Below are 27,259 nucleotides of genomic sequence, written 5' to 3'. Positions count from 1 at the left end.
AGGCACTCACTTAAAATTACCCTACACGTTAGCGACACGTGGAAACTACAATTCCCAGAAAACCCAGCAGTTGTCTCTCTGAGGTCACCAGGAAGCTGCTTCTTCACAACAGACGGTGTTCGCTAATTATTCACCGGCGTACACCGCAAGCAGCCCAGCTAGGCGGAGTTAACCACTCTATTAAAACTAGCTCCCCGGTGAACTGCTTCGGAGTTGTTTGCTCAGTATAAACCTCTTCTGAACAAAAAAACATGTTTTTAGCTGAACAGGTGAGGACGAGCAGGAGGCTTGGAGGACGGTATATTTGAGTGAGAGTTGGGTTTTATACAGCCTGTTGGTTTCACCTGTGTAATTTGGCCAGAATTACTTTTTATACATTTAGCGACGATAGTAACTCTATGACAGTTATGAGCGGTTTGGTATGACTGTTTCGTGTGTGTTTCTTTCTTAAGCTTGTTACTGTTATGTCGTAAGCATGTAGTTGTTGTTTAGTACACACGTGATTCACCCCAAAGTGTTTATGACATATCCAGCGGTCACTGTAACGTCAGTCTGCTCAGGCGCCCCGTGCACGCAGAGCTTCAGCAGAGGTGTCTTGTCTTCTCCTTGAAAGTAAGCCAAACTGCTCCTTAGTGCTATACAAAGTGTCGTACGCAGTGTGAAGATGTGCTCCACTTCTGGTGCTGTAGCTTCCCCGTGTTGCTTCGACTGTTCATGACGCATAACGTAACCGAGAAATAGCCCGTTTTGGGCCAAACTGCAGTCAGTGATTGGATCAAAAGCATTGAGTTTGTTGGCAGTGCGGTGTCGTTACTTAGGTACTAAACGATGCTACGTGTGCATGGTGCCATAGACAGTATAAAGTAACGGAAAGAAAGGATTTCAGTATAAAAGTAGAATCCTATACTGTCTGTGGACATTTGTGTACTGTAGTGTGCATGGTTGCACTCACTGATAATGGATGTCACTTTGACCTTTGAATAAAATACTCAGGTCCAGTTTCAAAGTCTAAAGTTTAAACGTCTCTGTCGCTGCAGACCACCAGGAAGGGTATTTCACCTTTCAACTGTCTGTGGTTTAGTTTGTCCTCTTCTGGTAGTCTTGGGTGCTTGAAAAGAAGGCAACGGGACTTTCTTGTTCTTTAGTTCTGAAACAACTATTGGAGATTCTTAATGATCCTGGTTCATTAACTCACTATTGTGGATACCCCAGGATAATTCAAGGTGTGAATTGTTTTTTTGTTTTTTTTAACATTACCACCCTCTGCCACAATGTAAGCTATTAAGGGCACATGGGTCAAATTGTGACTGGGGAGGGATCTCAAGACTGCATTGTAGGTGGGTGATAGTTAGTGTATAAGGGAAAACAATATACAATGAGGGGAAAATAAATAAATAAATAAAAAGCAATATATTTTTATACATATATGTGTGAGTGAACTATATACATGGTGTATGCGTAGGAAACATTGAAACAGAAAATAGTCTGTCAGTATACCCTACACTACTTGCCAAAAGTATTTGCTTGTCTGCCTTCACATGCATATGAAGTTGAGTAACATCTTATTCAAAAACCATGGGGTTTAAAATATGTTGGCCCACCTTTTGCAGCTATAAAGGTGCTCAGTCAGGGTGAGGTCAGGTCTCTGCAGGCCAGTCAATTTCATCCACACCAAACTCATTCGAAAAAAAGATATATCGAAAAATATATATAAAAAGATAAAAGGATATCGGTGAGTAGTGGCAGCAAGTCGCGCCAGCGTTCACTCAACCGGAAGATGATAACTTGTACCTCCAATGGCATTGTGGAACCTGCTTTGTGGACTGATGTACAGTTTTGTTGGAACAGGAAGGAGCTAAGTCCAGTCCCCACACAGTGCAGCATGTTTTACACCACTTCAACTGAGGCTTTGGATTGCGCTTGGTGATTTAAGGATCGGATACAGTTGCTCAGCCATGGAAACCGATACCATGAAGCTCTCTATGCAATGGTCTTGAGCTAATCTGAAGGCCATGTGAAGTTTGGAGGCCTGTCGTGATTGATTCAGGAAGTTGGAGAAACCTGGCTACTTCTATGCACCTCAGCATCCACTGACTGCTTTCTGTGATTTTAGGTGGCCTTCCACTTTGTTGCTGAGTTGCTGTTGCTCCCAATCACTTCCACTTCCACTGACTGTGGTAGTCACTCTGGCACTGATTGCTTTTTCACAACAGCAATGTCCTTAATAGTAGCAGATCCAGTTTTTCTTGGTTTGTTTTCAGCAGACCAACCACATTAAAACCTCATCAATTTTACACTTAACCTTGGGTAGGTCACTTAAGAAAGTCCGCAGATACGCAGTAGAACCAATATAGGACTTTTAAGACCAATATTGAAGCTGATATTTAGTAAAAGTCTGATCATTTTTTTCTTTCAGAAAACATAAGCGGCTACATGTAATTATTTATGAGTCCTTATTAAGCTAATATGACAGTGCAGTATAAATTAAACTTTTTTATTGTCCCAATAGAGAAGTTCCAGAGCTCTGGTTGATGCAATATCAACACTCATAATATGATTGTTTCTGTTGAATGAGCATCATCCATCCCTCTGAACTCTCTTCAAATTTGTTTTCGTCTTTGGATTACCAACGTTTAAATAAACCAAAATGCGTGTTTCTTTCATTTCATATATAAACTGTCTGCCATGAGAAAACTCACTATTTTGTTTATCTTCAGGCAAATTCACATTACAGTACAGCTCAGGTACAGTGTTGAAGCTGTGTGTTATTGCCTCTTAACACAGTCTGGCTCCATTGCCAATAGCATTCACACAGAGAGTAGAGTTCTAAGGATCCTGTGATGCGATGTGGCTTTGAAATCTGTTTTTGATTTCTCACTCTTCCCAAGGTCGACCTCATTCCCCTTAAACAGAAGGTTTGTCGCCCAAGGATTTTTCACCCGAAATTGCACTTTCAGAGATTTGTCCCGGTTGCCTGTGTGTTTCCCTTTGATGCGCTGCAAAGCTTTCCATCTTAAAAAGAAAAAAAATGATGTTGCTGTGTTGCAGCATGACCACAGCATCAATTTAGATGTTTGAGGGATGTGCAAAGCATAAAATGGGCCCCCTTTCTCTGTCTTTCCCACAAAATGTAGGTGCAATAATAAAAGATCATGTGATTGCAGGCCATGAGCAACATAGAAATGAGATCACATCAACTGATGTTACCGGTCCAGGAATGGGGCTGCTGCTGTGCTGTTATTAACAGCTTTTTCTCCTCTGTCACAATGTGACACCCACTACAAGCTGCAGGGCAAAATCAGACCGTACCATTTCTGGCACTGAGTCCAGAAATGAAGCTGCACTTGCTGTTAGTGCTAAAGGTTCCTCATTACAGCCAGTACAGTGTTGCTGTTATTGTTTTCATCTCAGTTTGAGTGTGTTTGTCGGTGAGTCATCATGGAAAAATGCTGTTCTGGAGACATGTACTGTTATATGAACTGCATATTTTTGCAAACACTGACATAGACTGGCAGACTTTTAGACTGTATGTGTGTCTGAACAGATTTTTGTTGGCTAAACTTAAATTTCTCCTAACATCACAGGCTTTGATATTAGCCTCCCCACCCCATCCCCCCAACTACTGCTATTGGTGTTGCATTGGATTGCATTAAACTGAAAGAAGTTTCTGTTATTTGATCCTATAGTCCTTTAATCATGGCACTGGCTGGGGTTAGAGTTATTGAGCTGGCAGGCCTGGCACCCGCACCCTTCTGCGGCATGATCCTGGCAGACTTTGGTGCCAAGGTGACCCGTGTGGACCGGACCAAAGTTCCTACGTCTTTTGACACACAAGCGCGGGGGAAACGATCTGTGGCCATCAACCTGAAGACCACGGAGGGTATAGCTTTGCTCAGGAAGCTCTGCATAAAGTCTGATGTGGTCCTGGAGCCGTATCGCAAAGGTGAGACCTGCAGCACAATAGTGCCAACAAGGGGTATTATGAGCTCTCTACAACACTATGGTACTTATGTACAGAATTACTTAAGTAATTATAATGTTTAAAAACAACTTAATTCTTTTAAATTCACTTACATAACAAGTTGGCAATTTAGGGAAAGAAAACTATATATCCTAATGTAACACAGAAGTATGGCTCTTTGAGTTATTTAAAAAAAACTTTGTGTTTTATTTATACTCTTATTTTTTTACACTTAGAAGATTCTTAATTTTTAAATGCCATTGACTCTTATGTGTCTTCAAAGGGTTTACATAAGGCGACAAGCCACGTAGGAATATGAAAGTCTTTGAAAACCAACATAAGCAGTAGCACAAACAGAAAAGGTAATGTGTGATTAAATTTACATGTGGACTTAATTTTGACTGCCCAGGTGTTATGGAGAAATTTGGCCTTGGTCCACATGAGCTATTAAAGGAAAATCCTCGGCTGATCTACGCTCGCTTGACTGGATATGGTCAGAGTGGATCTTATGCCACCGCAGCTGGGCATGACATCAACTACATTGCTATGTCAGGTAACACAACTGTTAATGCTTTCAGATCAAAATTTTAGACTCAAGACTGCAGACTCCATCAAATACTTATATGTATTTATTATTAATTGACATTTATTTTATCCTTCTTTTACGTGTGCACATGAGCTGTGAAAACAGGCCCTTTTAAGGGTGTCTGCATCTCACAGTTAGAAATGAGCTCAATGCTCCTTCATGTTTAAAAAAAAGAAGCCAGTTAAGGTGGTTTAAGCACTGATCTAGGATGCTTCCTGGTCACTTCCAAGGTGAGGTGTTTTGGAACAGAACCAGGATACACTGAGAGAATATGGGCCAATCCATTAAACACCAACATATTTAAATAGCATCATTTCAAAATTCTTTAAATAGAAATGTTAACATTTTCTGACATACCATGTGGCGTTACCTTAACAACCACAAAGGCTTTTTTATCCTTCTCTGGCTTTGTGATTAAACTGTTTCCATGTTTTGTTTTTTCAAAACGGCGTAGTTAGAACCATTTCTTCAAACTTAAAATTTATATATAAAAAGGTATGTACTCACATTCCCATTTCCCATTTTAAAATTTCATGGCAGCGCTATAAACTGTGTAAAGGACTGCAGACTGACACAAGGTTTGAATAAAAGGGTGTAAAATGACAAGGGAGCCTTCATGAACTTGATAATTTGAGGTTTGGATAACCCTAAAAAAATGTAAATCTTAGCAAGAGTGTATTGTGTGAATCTCCGAGAACAGTGGGATTGGGTTTATGTCACTCAGAAAGATGTCGGCATCTCACCAGAAGAACTGGAGACAGGGACCTTTTCTGGCCATTCACTGTAAAGCCTAGAGATGGTTGTGTGGGAAAATCCCAGTAGATCAAGAGTTTCTGAAATATGGACTAGCACATCTTGGAACTAAATCATATCAGATTCAAAGCCACTTTGATCACTTTTCCTCCCCATTCTGATGTCGTGGTGGTTGTGTTGATCATGTCTGCATGCCGAAATACACTCAATTGTTATTGACTGATCAGATAGATAAAGGTAAAGATTCCTTTATTGTCGCTATACTTGGGCATTGTAAGGTGTAATTGGAGCAGAGCTTGCATTTCAGCAGACTAGTGTACATACATTCTTACGTGCTCTCACTCAGATATTTGTGTTAATGAGCAGTTGAGCATGTCTATCTATTAAAAGGACCAGTGGGCGTATGACTACAAACTCCCAAATGAGGTCTGATAATGTAAATGTACTTTCTAGTTGTGCCTCCAATTAACCAAGCCCTAAGAAATCTTTAATAAAGCAGGATTTACTGCTTTATTAAAGGGTTCTTGATCAGTCTTGTTAAAGCATCAATGAGAATTTTAGAAGAGGTTCTAGATATTTCTTTTATTCATATTGTTGATATCAATCAGTTGGCACCGGTTATACCAGATGAACTTGATGGATTTTTGAAAATATATTAAAAAAGCATTTAACCCCACACATATTCTCCTCTCTTTCACCTACATTTGGTGTCTTTACGAAATGAAAAAAGGCCGTCTGCATGGCCTCTTGCACTTTCATGGCCAGATGCTGGGTAATAAATTGTACTCACTAACTGCAGCATTATTTATTTATTTCAGAGAGTCTTTGCAGTCACCCTAAAACTCTGTTCAAGAACACATTTCTGTTACAATTAGCCCATTAGTGGTTTCCTAATAATATCATTTTAGTTTCAGCAAAGGGGGTGAAATATTTTATACATACATTTACACTTACAAGGATGCATTTTAAAGGTCTAGATAACAAGTTTTGATAGTCTGTTTGGGCTTTATTTTGCAGCACACCAAGCCAAACTATCCATGTTTATAAAGGATTAAAGGGAATGATGACATCAATGTAAGCCGAGCCAAAAATATGGTTTTATATGGTACTTTGTGAGAAAACATCAGAAACGATCCTCAGAAAAGCTTTCAATGTTACTTAGCTTGGCACTTAACGGTACAGGCGAAATGCAGCAAATGGCTTTGTTTAGCATAAAGAGTGACCTTGGTAAGTGTATATCTAGTGTAAGGCAGGTGAGATGTGTGTATATGAAGCTGTGAGTTTTTTTTTCTGTGTGTGTGTTTCCCCCACCCATACTCCAGGACGTTTTATGCAAACTAAAGAAGTGAGTGGATACAGCCGCGATAGTAGATGTGTTTAATTGGGACCCCATGCAATAAAAGATGGTTGTGAATATTATCTCTCATAGTTTATGTCTAGCTTGACAGTCTGCTTTTCATTCAAGATCCTTTTCTGTTTTTTTAACATGTATTTTTTTGGCCTTATTATAGGGCCACGGGTCAGATATGAACCCGGGCCGGCCACGCTGTGCTATACAGCATATGGTCGTCGCCTCATCCTGGTAAGCTAAGTCGGTGCCCCAAGGTCCTTTTATGCTATTCTTTTGTTACAGGAAAAGCAAAAGGAGGGAAAAAATACAAATCAAAGGCTAAATGCTGCTTTAGCAATGCCCGCAATGGATTTGACAGACTAGAAGAAAAATAAACCCTTTGAAGGAGTTATGTTCACTTGCGCCCACTAAATATCTTTAATCCATTGCTGTTTGTTGTGGCTCTTTTGTTTTCACTGAGCTCAACAATACTTGTTTTTCTGCATAAAGCTTCTACTTTTTTATTCCTGTCATAGGCCTTTTATCCCGGCTGGGTCGCAGCGGCGAGAAGCCTTACGCTCCGCTGAATCTGTTAGCAGACTTTGGAGGCGGTGGTCTTACGTGCGCTCTGGGGATTGTCCTGGCGCTGCTGGAGCGGACAAAGTCAGGGAAAGGACAGATCATTGATGCTAGCATGGTAAGCACCACTGATGTAAACATTTACTATCATGAACTGTATAAATGAAATAGTAAGATTTTTTTGTTTTTATCATAACATGCTGAAGGTGCTTGGTACATAGTGCTTACAGAAGCTCTGCAAACTTAAGACTATGTGTTCTGTTTTATGTTGCACTGCACTGTGGTAAACTGTGTGGCTGTTATACCTTTCCCCCTGCAAGAGCATAGGAAACACTTAGGCTCTAAGCACACTATGAAAAATTAGTTTAATGTACTTATTGTAGTATAAATAAAGTAATCAGTGCGATGTCCACTCCGCTGCCCGTGTGAGTATCTGCAAGTGATTGTATTTCCTGTGATAGTAGGATAAGTCATTAGGTGGATTCCTTGCAAACATCTGGTTTATTAGGCAAAGACAGAAAAATGCTAGTGGGTGTGAAGCAGATATAAATGTGTGCTCTGAGCTTGTCTTATGACAGAAAAATGTTTAGAACCAGTCGGCTGAATTAAAGTGATAGAAAGTGTTAAAGTATTTACAATGATTTGTCAAAATGCTGAAAAAAAGGGCAGTATTCTTTGCTCTGAAGGGCAGCTACAGACTGATAGCCCTCATGTCAAATGCACTGCACTGTTCAGATAAACAGAGTTGAGTCTGTCTTTAAACAGGAACATCACAACATCCTTTGGAGATTTTTGTTTAGTGCAATACGTTTGCAATTCTTTTATCCTGTTAGAAAGAAATAGCTACCAATGTGGCTTGAAGTTACAGCAGTTCTACAGTTTTTACATAATCCATCCATTCATCTGTTCTCTTCCGCCTATCCAACTCAGGATCGGGCTATCTGGAGCCTATACCAGCTGCCATAGGGCAAGAAGTGGGATACTTTTAAATAATAATTATATAAAATACTTCACTAACTGAGCGGTCCTGTGTACTCTCAAGCCTATTAGACTATTTATCTATTTGTTGCTGCTGTCAGTGTAATGTTATAGAATATGAACCTAAACTAAATATGAACTTAAACTAAACGACTTCAGAACTTTAACATATAACAACATTTACATGTTGTAATGTGTTATGTGTGTGTGTGTGTGTGTGTGTGTGTGTGTGTGTGTGTGTGTGTGTGTGAAATCATGTAAAAATGCAATGGTATAAAATGCTGTGTATTTATAAAATGATAGATAAATATTCCTCTGCATTCCTAAGACAACAGTCTGCTTTTAGGATGGACTTTTTCTGTTTTCCCACATAGCATCCTCTGCACTTCACCGCTTCTCTTTTACTCATATTTGCAAATCTCTGGACAGGGAGGGATGAAACTCGATCATGTTTACTGAGATCAGCAGCAAACCTTTCAGATTATAAGTCATAAATACGTGAAAATGATGCAGCTCTGTAATATGTTTTACAGACTCATGGATTGCAGGTAATTGACGGCGGGAATGACGGTCAAGTTAGAGATAATCTTTTCACTCTGTCTTTTCACACACTCTATCAGCTCAGCACAGCAGCTGTGCCATCAGCTGCAAAGCCAACAAACTGTACATGTAATTTCAGAGATGCCCTTCATAACTGAAGGATGTGCCAGACAGCAGCTGTAGTAGATAGCTGCAATTTCGCAAGTTGAAAGAAGCTGCACATCTCACCCCTGTGGGGAACTGTTCACTGATCACAAGTTCTGAAAGTGAAAGTTATTTGGGCTGTAGAGAGATTTGAGATGCAGTGCTAAAGCTCAGAGAGGGGATGAAGTTTAATATTTTTACATTTTTAACTTGGGTACACAAGTTTGAATTTATTTGGGGTTTTATCAGATCCACTTAAGGTAAAAGGTAATAATACAGGCTCAAAGTTTAACACCACTTGAAAACGGGCAAAAAATCATATTTTGCATGTTTGGATCTTAACAATGTTCCAAGTGGGGCTTCAACATGCAACAAGAAGAAGTGGGACTGAGACAAAACATTTGATCTGAGCATACAATTGTTTGAAAACAATGCTTAAGCTGAAACAGGCCGTTTTACAGCAGATGAAAGGTTTAGGACCACACCTCCAAAAAAACTGTTAACCCCCCAAAACATAAATGAAAGTTCCAAACATGAACTCAGTAGTGAGTAGCTCCACCATTATTGTTTTTGATCACTTCAAAAAATTGTTGTGGCATGCTTGATGCAAGCCTTTCCATGAGGTGACTGGGAACATTTCTCCAAGTGATGAAGATGTCCACACGAAGGGCATCTACTGTCTGGAACTGTTGTCCATTTTCGTAAACTTCCCTTGCCATCCATCCCGAAAGGTTCTCATTTGGATTAAGATCACGGGAAGAAGTGCCTTGTCCTGCGGGCATTGTGCACTGTAGCATTGTCTTGTTGAAAAACCCAGTCATTACCACACAAACAAGGGCCCATGAGGGATGCTCTCTGCAACATCTGGACATAGCCAGTGCCTCCTCCACTGTGGCGCATAGAAAACATTCTCATCAGAGAATAAAACTTTCTCCCACCTTTCATTGTCCCATGTTTGGTGCGCTCTTACAAAGTCCAAACGGTCAGTTCTGTGGTGTTCAAGGAGACGAGGTCTTTGAAGACTTTTTTTTTATGCCCTTCAGTCTCAGATGCCGTCTGATTGTTATGGGGCTGCAGTTGGCACCAGTAATGGCCTTAATTTGGGTCGAGGATCGTCCAGTGTCTTGACGGAGGCCCCAAACTTTTTGAGGTCTTCCACTTGACTTTTTTGTTCCATAACCCTCAGGATCATTTAAGAAATTCCAAATGACTGTCTTACTTCATCTCACATCCAGCAGCGATGGTGCACTGCGAGAGACCCTGCTTATGCAGTTCAACAACCCAATCATGTTCAAAAAGGGAATGTTTTTTTTGCCTTTGCCATCAGAACATCATGACAGTGCAGGGCTCGCAAAATCGCTAGCCCGACGTCCCGGGGCTAGCGATTTTGCCAGTCGGGCTACCAAAATCGATCTCTGCCCTGCCCGTCGGGCTGTCATAGGAAGGAAAAATATATGTCAATGCTTTTGCATTCTTTCGGAAATGTAGCTGGGTAATTATGTCATTGGCATCGGTGAGCCACTGTCAATATGTGACATATTGAAATCGCGTTTGAATTTGCGCTTGTTTTTTGCGCTTGTTTTTTGCTTTCACTTTGCAATCGCGCGAACTGTGTATAGAGAGCGACAGCACTGATTGATGAGTGACGATAATTTGCGCACCAATTCCTCTGACATTGTCTTATCAATCATTAGCTTACTATGCAAACCTGACAAGTGAAATCTCCCGCAGCTTAAACATGTGAGAGGTTGATTGCGCAGAGAATCGCTGAGCGTTATGTGAGTGCCTGTGTAAAAGCAGCAGGATATATATTTTAGTTCTGCTGAGCCAAATAAAACAGGTCAGCGTGAAGAAGTGACAGCCAAAGAAAAGCTTACCACAAAACGTAAAAGTTATGACAAATCAGACTGTAAGGCAAAAAGAAAGTGCAGCTTTATGGTTTCATGGCTGCAATATGACGAGCTATATAACCAGGCGTGCACATAAGTGGTCTGCAGGTGTGCATTCACTGTCAAAATAAAAAAAGCGCACAAGATAAGAAGTTGCAACGCGTGTTTGCGTACATAGGATTTTCTGGAGGAGGACAGACATTTGTTTAGAACTCTTAAAAATGTTGAAGAAGCTCCTTTAAGCAATTACTTTGGTGTTCCTCCACCTCCAAAGAAATGTCAGAAGGAGTCCGAAGCAAAGAGTGAACTACCACTGGCAAAATCTAGCAGTCTTTGCAAACTTCAAAAAGCCAATGGCCTAGATCTTCGTTCCACTTGCCTCTCACCCGTGACTTCAGTGGAAATTTCAAATTCAAGATCTGACACAGACTGATTCATGTCCTACAGTTCTTACAAGTTCATAGAAATTTCTGTTCAAATAGAACCAAGTATTTGAGTTCATGATTGTAATTTTTATACAATGTTGTAATTTGTGTTTCAGGAATTTTTTGATTAATGTTTTGTTTCCGTTACAATATTATACTTTTATACATCAATGTATAATATTGTAACGGAAACAAAACAGGAAACAAAACATCAATCAAAAAATTGCTCTCTTTTTTATTCGGGCTACTTAAATTTATTTTGGGCTACCAAAAACTGAAGAGTCCCTGCCCGAAGGGCTACCAGGGATTTTGAAATTTTGCGAGCCCTGCAGTGTGACTACCTGACAGAAAATGACAGTGAATGCACATTTTTGCCCAGATCTGGCCTTTTAAAGCTATGTGGTCTTAAACTTTTGATCAGCTGTAAAACAGCCTGTTTCAGTTTAAGCATTGTTTTCAGTAAATTCTCCAAAAAATGTTTTTTCTCACTCCCACTTCTTCTTGTTGCATATTGAAGCTCTACTTGTAACCTTGTTAGGATCCAACGATGCAAAATATGATTGTTTGCCATTTTTCAAGTGGCCCTAAACTTTTGATTGGGACTGTACATACAGTCATTTAGAGCTCATGCAAAATTATGCTGAATGTTCTTCAAAGTCTTTTAACCTGACAAGGCAAAGGCCTTTTAACTTAGTTAGTGATCTTAATTGACTACAACTAGTAGTTTTCTCAGCTGCATCCAAGCGTTAGTGTAAAGCATGCTGCAACCAGAGTGAGTTGGGCTCAGCACCTTAGTTCCAGTGAAACCAACTCTTAGTGCTCTTACTAGCATACCAAGATATTTTGTACAATTTCATGTTCCAACATGACTGTGTGCACCAGTGCACAAAGCAAGCGCCATAAAAATCCCATAAACACACTAAACCTAAACCTTGTGGGAAACCTTCCCAGATCAGTGGAAGCTGTTGCAGGTGGAAAAGGTGGGCCAACATCATACTAAACCTACGAATTAAGAATGGGATGTTTAAGTTTATGTGCATGTGAAGGCAGAGGAGCAAATACTTTTGGCAATATAGTTTATGTATTAGCGCTGTATTCAAATTCATAGAACTGTTTGATGCATTTTATGTTTGTTTGGTCTGGTGTAATTTCAATTTTCATGCTGTGTTACTTAGTGTCCTCACCCTCAGGTTGTTAGTGGCATAAGCATATGCATGTCAGCATCCACTTAATGAGGGATGCAAAATGCAGAGTATTACAATTCAGTATAAAATCTTTGGCTTAAATTCAGCCTTTTTATGAAACTTATAATATGTATGTTAAATTATTTTTTTTATTAATGCATACATAATTATGGTTTTACCCTACCTACCTATCCTATACAAACATGATCAGTACATATGTTTACTGGATTTTACTGTAGTATAATCCAGTCAGGTACAGCAGTTTTATGATGGCTTAAAAAAATCCTCCAATTAGAATAGAGACAGTTGAGTAGATTGTAGAGGTGTTGGGAAAAGACCATTAATGACCACAATGTAGGACTGCACACTAAACCTTACATCTTTCGTATTGGAAGGCTCACTCAACACTACACTTTATACTTGGCAGCAGACAACAGACAGGCAGTATTTAGATGATAATAGAAACCACAAACACAGCTAAATATAACTCAAGATAATAAATACCGGGTGCATGTTCAGCAGGTGGATACAGACACAAGTCCAATAAGCAGCTGCTTGCTAATGTTTGCCAAATTGATTTAAAAATCTATGATATGTCAGTGTTGTGTTCCTTAGTTGTTTGTGTTGCTTCCAAGCGGTTAAAGACATCAATGATTGCAGGTTTTATAGCTTTAAATAAAGACAGAGACAATGATCTCCTATTTTTCTCCTATTTTTGTGTCAGCTCTTGCTCTTAGAGATTTTATTGAGAGGATGAGTGGATTCAGCTGCTGTATACAGTATGAGGTACACAAGAAAACAGACTAGTAACACTGCTTCTCAAATCTCCACACTTATGGTCTCATAGTTCTAAACCAGAAATGCATTTTTCATGAGTGAAGATCATCAAAAGAGAAAATGCACATTCAGAGCACCTTCCCTATTTCAAGCAATAATTTGGGGGGGTTTTTTGGCAGCGAGTAACAGTGAAATCACTGAAGCCCCGACTAGCTGGAGATCTTTCTCCACTCTGCTTTGTCCCTGACGGCTCACAGAACTGTATTATACAGATGCACAGCTTGTGAAATCCGGGGCTGATGCCAGTACCGGTTTTTATGATAACCATTTGGCCGGTACTAGTGCCTTTGTGCATTCTAATTTAGTGTTGTTGTTGACCCTTCTAGTGCCAGGCAAGTAAAAAAAATTTAAAAAAAAAACGTGAGGGAAAAAACGTCTAAGCACAAGATTAATGTGACCCAAAACCTAAACTTCAGCCACTGCCATAGTTAAATGTTAATTATGTGGTATGTATGTTTAGCTGATGTATTGGTAAATCCCTAGTTAAACGTATTTGCCCATGTAACCCTTAATAATAAGCATGCTGTCAATTAAAGGTCACACAAAGTGATTGTAATCAGCAGTAAGAGAGTGATAGTAGATATCATTCCTGCAGCCTTTGCAGAAGGACTATTGCTGACTGATTCCCTCCCAGCAATGTTATTATTTGCGTTGTTTATGTCATGCATTCATTATTTTTTTGATCAAGCTTTTTCTGTTTACTCAGCAGCAGTGGAAGCAGCACCAGTTTAAATAAGCTTTGAATACAGAAAGCTGTGTTAGTATTTAAAATGTAATTTGTGCGTGTCGTTGTTGCACTGACACCACATTTCATCTTTGCTTTGTATTTTCTGTTCTCTAAAGATTTTCATGCCAACCTGCTTAAAAAAACGATATCCTCTGTCTGTCATATGTGTGACAGTTATCTACACTCACACTAACAAATTAAAGGAAAAAATAAAAATGAACAACAGAAAATTGTTTCTTTTTTTTTCAGTGACATGAAATATGAACCTCTGTCTTCCTGTCTCATACTCTTCAGGTGGAAGGAGCAGCATATATGGGTTCGTTTTTATGGAAATCTCGTAGTATTGGTTTGTGGAACCGGTCTAGAGGAGAAAATATGTTGGACAGTGGAGCTCCCTTCTACGATACCTACCAGACTTCGGATGGGCAGTTCATGGCTGTTGGTGCCATTGAACCTCAGTTCTACAAACAGCTACTTAAAGGTTTGTTGACTCATTTGAATCAACAATAGGAAACATTTATGGTGGCTAAGAATAAAGTTTAAGGTTCAATCCAAAAATGAATGAATCAGAAAACTGCCTGTAACCCATCCAATCATGATTCTGATCAATATTTGAGCAAAGTGAAGCATTACAGTACACTGCCAAAGTCTCGAGCTAGCCCCCATTGCTTCATATTTTACTTTGAAAATTGGAAATCAATGCAGCGATTTGTTGAAACGGGCAAAAACTGAAACTGAATTCTTACAACAACTTTTACTCTTCAACACAGCTTGGATTCTCCTACACAAGCTTTTTTGTCATTTTTAAATGGTCTTCAGGAATATTTCTCCTGACTTGTTGAAGATCATTCAAAGCGCTTCTTTGGATGTTGGCTGCTTTTTGTTTTGTTCTCTGTCAAGATGATCTTTCAGTAATATCTTTTTCAGTGATAACTCTTTCAGTAATCTTGAGGTCTGGGTTCTTTCTATCCAGGTATTCTTTTACTGCATTGACAGTGTGTTTTTATGCTGAAAAATTAAGCCATAGCCAATCAGATGCTTTCCAGGTGGAATCACATGGGGGATCAAAATCGGACAGTAGTTTTCTACTTTCATAATTCCATCAGTTTTGAAAACATGCCCAACACCACTGGCGGAAATGCAGGCAGAAACAGAAAATTTAGCATACCTCAGCTTTCTCTCCCTGTTTGCCTTCCTCAACAACAGCGTTTTTAGAGCCATGCTTCCACTGAGACTAGTTCTGATGAGGCTTCCGTGGATGAATCAACTGAAGGGCCAGATGCATCTCTCAGCTTCTGTGTCAGGTGTGGATTTTTTTTTTTACCTTTTTCATAAGGACGTGACTTTCAGATACTGCTCATCTGCTGTAGAGTTTTTTGGTCCTGTCACTTTTTTTCCCTATCCACCTGTCCAGTTTCCTCAATATTTTTTACATAATGTACATCATGCACATGTGTCAAGTTTTCAGCTAATGGCTCAATGGTGCAAAAGCTATTGAAGGCCTGTCAAACTGTCATCCCCTGAGTTAGGTGCCTTTTTGCGGCTTGCGCGATTCATAGGTCAGTATTATGTGGCGCAACATTTCTCTAAAAATGGCCAAAAAAGAATGACGAGCCGCCTCTTATCTCTCAGTAATATGAAGTGTTGGTAGGTCTGCACGGCTTCAGGGTGCAGCACGTCACCATCAATTTCTAGGTCAATGCCTGAGAGTAGTTTGTCATCACGAAACTGCCCCAGTGGGAAATGTCCCGTGGGAAGAATTTCCAGAGCTGGCGGGACGTCATTCTAAGGACCCGCACTTCCAGGACTCTTGCCCCGCATTCACCGTGCCACCACGTTGTGCAGTTTCCGGGCCCACACAAAAGGATGGTCCTCCCCACTCAGCCTCCAGGCCCAATCGGTCCGGCACTTCCCAGCAGATGTCAGTGAAGCTGCCGCGCGAGGTCAGCGGCAGACTCAGAGCTGCCATCTGAGCTTCCCTTGACAGCAGTGGAAGCAGCCGCGGCGCCCACTGGAACGTTTCCAGGAAGACCCGGGGGTCGTCACGGCCCCCCATCCATGCATTGCCACCAACAGTGGAGGAGGGGGTGGCAACGTTGCAGCCCCGACCAGCTGCTCCAGGACCTGAGTTTGCCGCTCCACCTGATCTTGTAGCTTCTCCAGCTACTCCAAATGAGTGACCACCTGATCGTGGTTCATCTCAGCCAGTATCTGCGCCAAAATTTGCAATAGCTGGGCGGGTGGCACGGCTTGTGGGTCCGACATACCAGCTTGGTTTTGGCACCACTGTAGAGATTGACCCGACACTGATGTTTTATGCTTGGGAGGGTTTTTTTAAGCGACACATATATGGCTGTACATTTTGGTACCTGCTTCTCGACTTTTCAGCCAGTTGGCAGCACAGCACACACTCCTCCTCTGGTCTCTGGCTTCACTATGTATAAAGGGAGAAACCTCCTTAGTCAAATCACTGCATGTCCCTCCAGCCCCCTTGAGCTCACTGCCCCACACCTCCGCCACACAGTAAAACTGACAGTATCGATTTCAGTTTTCTACTCACAGTAACATTAATGATTGTATTCACTGTTATAAATAGAGTTACCTTTTATATATATTAGTATATTTTACATATATATATAGATATATAGATATATATATACCTTTTATGTATTCATTATATGAAAATACTGTGGTGCTGATCACTCCTGTCTTCTGTATTTGGCTGAAAGAGAAATTGTGCATAAGAAATTACAGAAAAAAACTGCTTTATAAAAGTCAGTGCTTAAATCCTGCACATGGAGTCATTATTCATTATTTAGTAGAGCAGTAACGAGTGGTTAAAATGATTACATCATGTGGCCAACTTGGACCTTCAGCAAGATCAGCAACCCATATTGAGATGAAAGTGTTGGCTGCTTCTGCACCAGCTTGTTATACGGAAGTTTATTTAACTTGATATTACTTTTGGGTCATAAAAAGTTTTTTTTTTGGTTTTTTCTTTCTAGGCTTAGAGTTGGATGCTGGAGAGTTGCCTTCTCAGATGAGCTTTGATGATTGGCCAGAGCTCAGACGAATCTTCACAGAGCGTTTTGCCTCAAAGAGCCAGGCGGAGTGGTCAGAGATTTTTGATGGGACTGATGCCTGTGTTACACCTGTGTTGTCTTTTGACCAGGTGAGCTCACACCCACATAACCGGGAAAGAGGCTCTTTCATGAAGGACTCCAGTGGGGAAGAAAGCCCCCGACCAGCTCCGGTTCTGTCTCGCACTCCTGCTGAGCCTTGCCTCACCTCCGACCCCGTTACTGGAGAACACACGGCTGAGGTCCTACAGGAGTACGGCTTCACATCCCCACAGATAAACCAGATGCTGTCAGCAGGAGTCATAGAGTGCAATGCTGTGAAGCCAAAGCTGTAAACAAACAATCAAAACAGTCAAGTTATAAATGTTTGAAAGTCACACAGTGGCACCACCTTTTAAGATTTGAAGTAATTAACCATGTGATTGACATACTGGAAATAAACAACTGATTTGGATAAAGCAAAGCTACATGCAGAGCACATTTGAGTGACTAACAGTAAGATCTGCCATTCAGATTGTGTCGAACATAACTGTGAACAAATCAAAAGAGAAACTAAGAAAGTTATTTTCTTTTCATAAGCTAGACGTCCACAGACTATGTGAGTGAATTTTTTTTTTTTGCAAAGCACAACTACTCTATTAATCATAAACTACTGATATCTGCTAAATTATCCAGCTCAGGGTGAGCAATGGTCATACATAGCAAAAGAGTATTGGATATCTCCTGAAAGCTCAGCAGTACCAATAACATTAAATTAATTAGACTTTGTTGTTGTTTTGCTCTCAACAGCTTCTGATTTGTGTGCACTAATTCTGACACACGATTGTTTAGAAAAAATTGTTGTAGCCAGACATGACGTCACCCACTAAAATCATCTTTTCAAGACTTTGGCTTGGGGTTTCAAAGCTCACCCTGCGTTTTTTTTATTCTAAAGAAGGCCATAATTTACACGATGAATGTCAAGCTGTATTAAATGAGATCAGAAACCAGTGTTTGTGATTCATCGGTAAACTGTTTACTGAAGTTTTCAATTAGCATTAGGCTTGTTTATATCCAGGGGAGGTGCCCCCTGCTGGCTAATTGAAAGAATGAAGTTCTGAGGGACTTCATGGGCTTAACTTTTCAAAACCACGTGGAGACCTGTGTCTAACATTCAGTAGATCCGACTTTCGTGTTGCACTAACTGCACATTTCAGAGACAGGAAACGTTACGCCCACAAAGTGAAAGTAAAACTACTGCATTGATTATGTTGACAGGAGGCAACTTGGTCCTTTTTTGTGTAAGTGAAGTTTAAGTCACTTACCAATATCTCTGTTGCAAGCTACTAATGCAACTCTGCAAGCACAAGTTAGGAGGCTCTGAAGATGATTCAGATTGACTAAATAATTACTCAGTAGCTCATTGGGTATACATGTTCAGCTGCTTGTTAATCCTAATCCAATTAGCCAGTCACCTGCTGAAGTTCAAACTGAGCGTCAGAATGGAGACGGAAGCTGATTTAAGTGATTTTAAACAGGGCACAGATGTTGGCATTTCAGAAACGGCCTATGGTGGATAAGAGTTACAGAGATACATGCATGCATGTGTGTATGATTGATTGATTGACTAACCTTGTAGTTATGTGAAGAGAACAAGTAAACTGCATTACCTAAATACAAATGATGTGGAAGAACATGAGAAATTACCATAGTTATGTTTAGTATGCCTCGAGACAGTCAGTAACATCTCAGAAATATTATTAAATATTTATTTAAAGCCCACTACTAATAAATACAGACCTTTAAATTTAAATTTTAGAGCCCCAATCTGCTCAGCAGAGAAGCTGGTGAAGCAAAGAAAAGATGTGCAAATGAGATACTTCCCTCCCTACGTATTCATAAATACTTGCAATCCCTCATAGCTGTTGTTAGTCGTGCATATTAAAAGTGCTAACGGGTTTCCAGAGGATTGAAAACATAAATGAAACATAAACATAGTTTCACAACAGTCTAAAACTTAAAAGAAAAATAATGTAGGTGTGTGTATATTACAGTCTTATTACAGATGGCTCCCTAAAGTATTTCCTAAGAAGCTGAAAATTTTAAAATACACATACAGGAGGGTAAGGAAATCCTCACAGGAGATATTGCATTCTTTAGGAGCTTCCATTTCTTTTCTCATCTGTAACATTTTGTACATCACAAGTTATTCAGTCATCTTGCTGCATATTTGCATCGCTTCACTGCAGTCCACTGGTGCCGCTAAAGGTTTGAATGATTTTGCTCCTGAAGTAAATCAGTCTCTCTCCCACCCCCCGACTTCATCGAAAGTTGGCAAACACCTCCACAATGCCTTTTTAAAATGCAAACATATTCCTCTTCCCTGGAGTATTGCAACACGTCTGTTTGTACAGTATATATCATTCCACTGTGATCGCATCCTTTAAAGACAGAACAGGGAAGTACAGCAGGAAGTACTAGAAGTAACAGTGACCCAGTGTGCCGAGCGGTGTGCTTTAATGTCTGTAAAACTAGCAAAGCTTTAATGACTCACCGTATATTTAAAATAATTGGCTGCGTTGGGAATACATGTAAACAAGGACAAATGTCATTTGATTGAGAGAGAGCAGAAGTGTGCAAAGATTTAAGGTCAGTCCTTCAGAAATCAAGGTTCTCTCATTTGCTCCTTAATGACAGACATTTTTTTTTATTCGTAGTCAGGGAGCTGAAATGTTTACCTCTAAGATGATGATGACCTGGAATTTATGGCATTCAAAATCAAATAAAAAAAGTTTTTAAAAATGATAATGAGGTACTTTCTCCTGGAAAAATAGTGGAAACTGATTGTAGTATGCCCTAATTAGGAGTCCTCCCTGAGCCACGTATACAGTATCTACATATCCTCAGTATGTAGCACTACACTAAGAAACCTTTGGTCACAGTGGGCTTTCATAGACTGGCAACATTCCCACTACTTCCCAGTAAAGCTAACATAATCTTTGACTCTTTACAACTGAGTGTTTCCCTCCATCTAGCAATAGCAGAGTTGCCAGCTTTGTTTACCTGGTCACTTTTTACTTGTTTCTGCATTTACTATTACACATTGTGCTGCAGTGTAAGACCTTGAGACATGTAAGAATGTGAGGAATGTCTGCGTTATGACTTGAAACATCTGACTCTCATCATGTCAGGTCAAATACAGGGCAACTGAATGTGAGCTTGCATCATGGGGTTACCATTAAACACACTTTCATGTGAACGACTGTCAGAAGTTTTAAGGAATAATGTAAAGCGAGAATGGCTTCAAAAATAATACTGTGATTTTCTAACTATAGCTGTTATAGTGTACAGAGAAAAACAAGTGATCTGCTATGAGGAGGCTTTATGAGGAGGCTTTGCTTGAGCTGTAGCTGTTCCAAGTACAGTTGTCAGTACAGTTGTTTACATGTCAAAAATTTAATCCACAAATTTTCAGTATGCTTGATGTCGTGGCTTTGGCAGGTCCAAAAGCTTAATGGAGCCATTTCTACATAACTGCAGGCCACCAGTGCAAACAATTGTACATAAATACAAGTTATTCAGTTATGTCACTGATGTATATAAACTGTCACCCTCAGATGGAAGGAAATTGTTTAGCATGCACAGGAACAACCCAGGAAGCACCAACCCTGCCATGAAACTGCTGGAAAACCAGCATCATTGTCCACAGTGAAGCAAGTTTTACATCGCCATGGACTGAGAGGGTGCTGACCAAGAACAAAGCTCCTGCTCTGAAGTCAACACCGTCAAGCTTGATTAAAATTTTCAGCATATGGATTAGCCAAATGCCTTCTGAGGAAAAGTTTTTTGGTCAGACGAGACAAAGATTGAGCTAACTGGTCACAATGACAAGAGATATGTTTAGAAGAAGAAAAGTGAGACCTAAGAACACTGTACCAACTGTAAGCATGGTGGTGGTAGCATCATGCTCTGGGACTGTTTTGCTGCCAGTAGTACTGGTATATTGCACAATTTGGATGGAGCAATGAAGGAAAACCACCTCCAATTTTAGCTTCACCTGATATCAACAGGCTAATAGTTAAAACTTGGATACAACTGGGTTCTCCAGTAAGGCACACACATCAAAGCGTATTTTGGAATAGATAAAAAAGGCTAACATTAAACTTCTGAAATGACCTTCCCAAAGCCCCACCTTCAACTCTCTTTTGACCCTGCGTGGATTGGAGAAAATCCAAAATAAATTCAAACTTGTACATCTAATTCTTGTTTTTAAAGCTATTAAAGATGTATGCTGTACAATCCTTCCACTCTGGAAAAAGAACAGTTCAAAGAAATCATTGTGTGTGTGAATGGGTGCATGACTGGATGTGTAAAGTGCTTTGGGGTCCTTAGGAACTAGTAAAGTGCTATACAAATACAGGCCATTTACCATTTACCATTAAAAGCTCAAAATTACTGTGACGTTTATGCATCTGCAGTTCCACAACTATAATGTAAAAACTGCTTTGTATTTAGAATGTCTCTAACAGTTCTTTTAATGCCCACACAGACTCCATAGTGCTTACATCAGATGTCTCTACTATAAAGCAGGAATGGGGTTTAGCAAGGTAACTTTAGACTTGGGGTTTCAAAGTTAAAGAAGAGGAAACATAAGTCTCTAATAAGGATTTTAATTGCCTTGCAACATTTTGAGCTGTTCCTCAGACTTCAGACGCTTTAGAAGTCTTGACGCTTTACTTTGTGGATCTGTCTCTTTTTCTAATAGGCTAGATCTTTTTTTTTTAATCTTTTTTTATTAAGTATCACTTCAGCATTCATAAAGCTGAATATTAGGATATATTGGTTGTCTGTTCTAAATATGAACATGACAAACACAAACTAATCTATAAAGTGATATCATATGCACAATGTAGAGCAGTCTCAAAGAAAGTGGATTCTACAGTGTAGTGGTTTACATTTTCACCTAAAATAACAAAAGCTCCCCAGTTTGATCCCACAAAGAGAAACCAGTCCCTTTGGCATTGTCTCAAGAAGGGCATCTGGTGTAAAAAATAAAAATCTGTCAAATCAAACATGTGGAGCTGCTTGCCATGATGACCCCTTGTGTGCATAAGGGAGCTGCCGGGAGCAGCATTCATTAGAAAATGAAAATGACCTTTTTCTTCTCACTTCCTACGTCTGACTGCTCCCACCTTTACCCCAAGGGATCACATGTACCATCACTTGATTAACTGAAAGTACTTCTGTAGTCAACCACAAGCCCCTTGTGATTTCATGGTTTATTGTAGGAGTCGTCCATCATAGCATGTGCTTTGAGGAGCCTTTGCATTGACAATAGCTTTATTTGTAAGGCACTTTTTTAAAACACAGAGGTACAAAGTGCTTCAGAGTTTGAAACCACACATTATATATAAGTGTACGTGTTCCAGTAGTCAAACATATAGACTTTTATAGATACATCATATGGAAAATATTTCCAAAAAGAGTAAAACAAAGGATTGAGTAGATGCTGACATAATTAGTTTTCAGCAGTCATTTAAAGCAAACCAGTTCACTGAGTGCATCATTTGTCCAGTGGAGGTTCTGAAGTCTTAAAGCCTTAAAGCCTGTCTCCATTTATCAAAGGCTGTCGAGCATGGCTTTTTAAATAAAGGTCACATAGATGCATCAGATTCCAAGAAAGACTATTCTTATAGATTCATCGCTGTCAGTATTTACTGACTCATCACTATAAAAGTACCTCTTACTCTGTAATTTACACTGTTGATCAGGTGAAAGTTAAATTAAAGAATCTTTGAGAAATTGGTGATGGGGCTAAAGAGATTTATTATCCTTAAAATTATTATAAGTGTCTCTTATCCATACATCTAAGGTTGTTTCATCCATTCATTTTATTTCTGTCTGATTATAGCACATCAAGGAGTATTTTCCAAAATCAAGGGGAAAAAAGAGCAGCTATATTTCAGAAAGAAAGCGTGTAGGAAACAGAAACAACAGCGTATTTGTGCCTACCTCTCATACATAATGCCATGGTTAGCCACCAGAAACTGACAATGCAGAAAACAATATTTCACAGTTAAATTCATTTTAAATAAATCAAGTAGTTTTCTTAACTGACACATATTTAAAATGGAAAGTGCCACCTAAATTACTGTCATCACTGGTATTATTCCATACATTTGTTACATCAACAGAAAACCTTTTCCTCCCTGTTGATGAATCTGGGGATGTCCCCCCCCCCCCCCCCCCAAGATGAAAGATGGTCCTCGTTAAAGGGCACAGTCGTACTTAAAGGTCACAGATTACAGAAGTTTACTCCTACATCTGTCTTCCTGAACTGTCTGAACAAAATGTTACTGAATGACACTGGCAGTGCTTCAGTTATAGCCTATCCACACTTTTACTTTACAAAATAGCACCAAATAACCACATGCAGCCGAAACTTTGGCCCTGACCTCTTTTAAGGCGAATAAACTTAACAAGATGACATTGTTAGGTATTTTTAGACACAGGAGAGGGAATATAACACAATTCTGGCCAACACACTACCGCAGGATTCACAGCCAGCAAAGAGTTTCTACATTTCAGGCCATGGTTCACCATGTGAGTGTATGCAGGCAAGCGTGTGGCGACTGTAATTAAGCCATCACAGCCAGGTCATTAATCACACCCTTAATCCAGCCTTTCAGATGACTTCCTGTAGGCTCACTGCCAATCCAATTAATGGAAAATTAATGATGAATTATATCTTATCCTCAGTTTGGATAACACATTTGCCTGAAGCTTTGTTTTTTTCGTGATCCATGTCTATTAATATTCTGTCACACAGTGCATATAAACAGTAGGTTGTATTGTGTGGAGCCCATTAAAGTGACTCTTGATCACGGCCAATTTTTACCCTCAAGTCAAACTAAAATAATCTAAAAATTATTATTCATGATTGAAATCAAAAGCTTGGAATTTATTCAAACTCTACAAAATCACTAAGAAGTTCCAGATGTGTTTGATATATTTTTGATGTTTCCTGGCATTATCTGTAGGATAGATGGACGGGTGCCTTGAATTATGCCTTTATTAAACAATGAGAATGTCAGTGTGCAGCACAGTGATAATCCTTTCATCATTTCTCGAAGATCTCTCGGTGGTTTAAAGAGGCAACTATGAGACGGTATGTTAATGTTTAAAACAGTTATGAAAAAAAATAACATGAAATTTCTCTCTAGGATATATTTCTCTCTTTGTAAAATTAATCACACATCAGGAAAAGTGCTCTATAGAGCACAAAACCACAAACACAGTCAAGAGATCCAGTCCATCCATGTGAAGTAGCTGAGATGAAGCAGTGCATAGTTCTCTGCCTGTGTCATCACTCATCTGCTGACCAAAATGAAACACAGACTTAGCCCTAATCAAGTTTAGGCAGTTTTTTTTTTCACTTCCTGTACTGTTGTTCGGGTAAATGTTTAGATCCAAAAGCATGAAAGAAGACCATGGCATCAGCTGCTAGTTTCTGAAGTCCTGGTTTAAAGCCTTTCAACCCTTCTTCTTTTTTCAGTTGCTCCCTCTTGGTTGCAAAAAAAAACCTGGATGTGATGAGAAAGGATTGGTCTGTCTTTGAAACTGCATACTTATTGGCTAATGACTTGTGATCGATAACTCATTAGTCAAAGAGCGTGCAGTCCCTAAAAGATGGACTGAGACCAAAAACCCAACAGGAAAGTGTTTGTGGAGGTCATGACAGAAAGCTGTTTTCCCATATACTTCCATAGGACTGGAAGTCTTTTTGCACTGGGTTAATTGTTCCAACCTCAACAATTAAACCATGTTTTATTATGTCTAGAGGGTAAATTAGAGAAAAAACAAAGTTCTCTTAACATGGCATCCTTGGGTAAACATAAATGTCAGCATGTTAGCTTATTTTACGCGTATTTTAACTGGCACTTGTCCTTTATATGAATCTTTTAAAGACTACCAATATGAGTTCAGTGCTTCCAAACTGCCTTTTTTTATTTGTGTGTTTTTAGGTTAAAAGAGTTGTGACTATTAAAGAAACAGGCGGTCAAAGTAAATTCTCCTGAGCCTGTTTTGATGTCATGGAGATTTGATTAAGACCACATGAAAGACTTTTTCCTGGAAATGCTAATAATTCACAGAAATCTGAATCAAGCGGTTTAGTTAATAAAATGCTTTGCTGTTGTTTTTTGTTTTTTTAATCACTCAAGATGTTTGGAAACCACTTAATCTTGATGATATAATATGTTGCAAGAGAAGTTCAGCTATGAGATAAGAGGCATGAAATACTATTTCAAATGAATTTAAACTCATAAAAAAGAAACAAGTACAAATAGCTCAGGATTTTCTAACTTCATTTAATGTAATTGTTAGCATTTTATTCTGGACTGGACCTCTGGGAAGTGGTACATCACTCCAGGGTGTCCTGTCACGCTGCTTAGCACTGATTTGTCCTAAAAGATTAATCCTGTGGCTTTATTATAGAGATGGGGACTTATACATACTGGGGACAACTGCTGGAAAATATACTTTCAGGATGAGGTCTGAATGGTTGAAGTACGAACAAAGGATGGTTTGTGTGTTACTTGCATGCAGACTGCGTGTCTCCTGGTTCATATCCTCTGATGATACACACAAGATGCTAATTTTGAGAAAGACACTTAAATTTGAGACTGCCCTTTCGAGGTAGCAGCCTTAGGTAACTGTAACTGCCAAGTATTTAGAGGTCACAGCATTCTAAGACACTCTACTGCTATATCTAATGTCGTCATCCACACTTGAAGAGCTTGACAATCAGCCTTTTTTCTTCTTTACTACAACACCAATAAAAACTTGGCTCCAATAAGCACATGATGAGATGGTGACAGTAAGAGAGACAGTGGATCCACACAACAAAGTAAAATTCCCAATTGTTATTTATAATGTTTACACAAGAAGTGATTTATATAACCTTAAATTAAAGCAGGGATGGAACTGAAACTAAATGGTAAAGAAAAAGGGAGATGTTCCTTAAAATAGTAGATATGAAAGCAACAGGGGTGATGAAAAATGTAACAATATCGTAACAAAATAAACTAACAAAAAAGAGAATTAACTTATTCTGACCTAACTATGATTAAACTGAGATTAAAACAAAATCAAGAGGTTTGGGGAGGGGGTCAAAATAATACAAATGCACCTGAGCCTTGAGGCGACATTTGTTGTGATTTGGCGCTATATAAATAAAATTGAATTGAATTGAAATTGAACTGAGCTGCCATTAGTGCTAAATTAATATTGATAATTATGGATTGCAGTTATAGGGATTTTTTTTATGGTATAGTAGTGAGGACAGTGTTTAATGATTGTAATGGTTATACAAAAAACCCTAATTGAAGATTTAAGAAATCAAATCTATTTATCACGGCTGCTATGTCTTAAGTAAAACAGCACATGATATCATAATAGGCCTTTTTCTCCAAGTGTTTCAAAACCACCCCCACGACTTGACATTTATTGATGTCAAGTCATACATTTTGTGTATATTTATTCTAAATTGATCTGTAGCTCAAAATTTGGCATACACATGAGGCAATAATACTGTGGAGGCATGAAATATAACCAAAATGCAAGAGTTAACTGGTAATGTTACAAAGGCAGGCTGCTTAAATGTACAATTACCACCCCTCTCCTTACCCTGCCTCCAACCAAAAACTGAATACCTGCACAAAATGACATTTATTCAGTTTTGAGTTGCATAAAAAAATCAGTCAACTAAACTAACCCCCTAAATTAGATTTGCAACAATTAGGTTTACATCATAGCTGCCATAAATTAACAGTATTTAATTTTTTAACAGTATTTCGAATGACCAAAATCATTCTGTAATCATTCATTCATCAGTATGCACAAGCTGTTTATTCAAATCTATTATTTTTAATGCCAAAATATAATTATTGTTGTTATCCACAAATGTTCAAATTAATTGCTTTACAAATATGCTGATAAAAAACAGTAAAGCACACTTTTGGATTAAGATCACACATTACAAATATTTACTTGCACTCCTAAACAGATAAATATTGTTTTAGCTGTTGTTTCAGTTGTACAGCACACTAGTGTGCCGGCTCACGTTTAGATAGAAAAACATGAATTTAGCTTTGTGAATTCAGTAATCTTTACTTGTTTTAAAGTAAACACTACTGGCCAGTCATTAGTGGCCAGTAGTGCCACCCATTGACAAATCACACTCAACCCCGTGAGCTGCCCGAGGCCT

General features: G+C 39.2%; 1 protein-coding gene across 2 annotated transcripts; it reads left to right on the top strand.

The window, feature by feature from the left end:
* Positions 1–153: 153 nt before the first annotated feature.
* Positions 154–22,050, top strand: amacr (alpha-methylacyl-CoA racemase). Of its 2 annotated transcripts, none has more exons than XM_085168351.1 (6): positions 154–269; positions 3,687–3,943; positions 4,371–4,514; positions 7,167–7,327; positions 14,228–14,414; positions 16,939–22,050. In XM_085168351.1, the coding sequence occupies exons 2-6, from the start codon at positions 3,697–3,699 to the stop codon at positions 17,346–17,348; spliced, it is 1,149 nt and encodes a 382-aa protein (XP_085024477.1). In that variant the 5' UTR covers positions 154–269; positions 3,687–3,696; the 3' UTR covers positions 17,349–22,050. The 2 variants fall into 2 exon arrangements, with proteins under 2 accessions (XP_085024477.1, XP_085024476.1); XM_085168350.1 differs by lacking the exon at positions 154–269 and adding an exon at positions 525–612.
* The last annotated feature ends 5,209 nt before the right edge of the window (positions 22,051–27,259 follow it).

This window comes from Neolamprologus multifasciatus, chromosome 7 (assembly GCF_963576455.1).
Source record: "Neolamprologus multifasciatus chromosome 7, fNeoMul1.2, whole genome shotgun sequence".
Classification (NCBI taxonomy): Eukaryota; Metazoa; Chordata; class Actinopteri; order Cichliformes; family Cichlidae; genus Neolamprologus; species Neolamprologus multifasciatus.
Note: the sequence above shows the minus strand (reverse complement) of the source record. Positions and strands in the feature narration are given on the sequence as shown.

Excerpts from the sequence above, each read along its gene's own strand:
- amacr (XM_085168351.1), top strand. The coding sequence starts at position 3,697 with ATGGCACTGGCTGGGGTTAGAGTTATTGAGCTGGCAGGCCTGGCACCC. Across the intron at positions 4,515-7,166 it reads CAACTACATTGCTATGTCAG|GCCTTTTATCCCGGCTGGGT; the intron begins GTAACACAACTG and ends TTCCTGTCATAG. Across the intron at positions 7,328-14,227 it reads AGATCATTGATGCTAGCATG|GTGGAAGGAGCAGCATATAT; the intron begins GTAAGCACCACT and ends CATACTCTTCAG.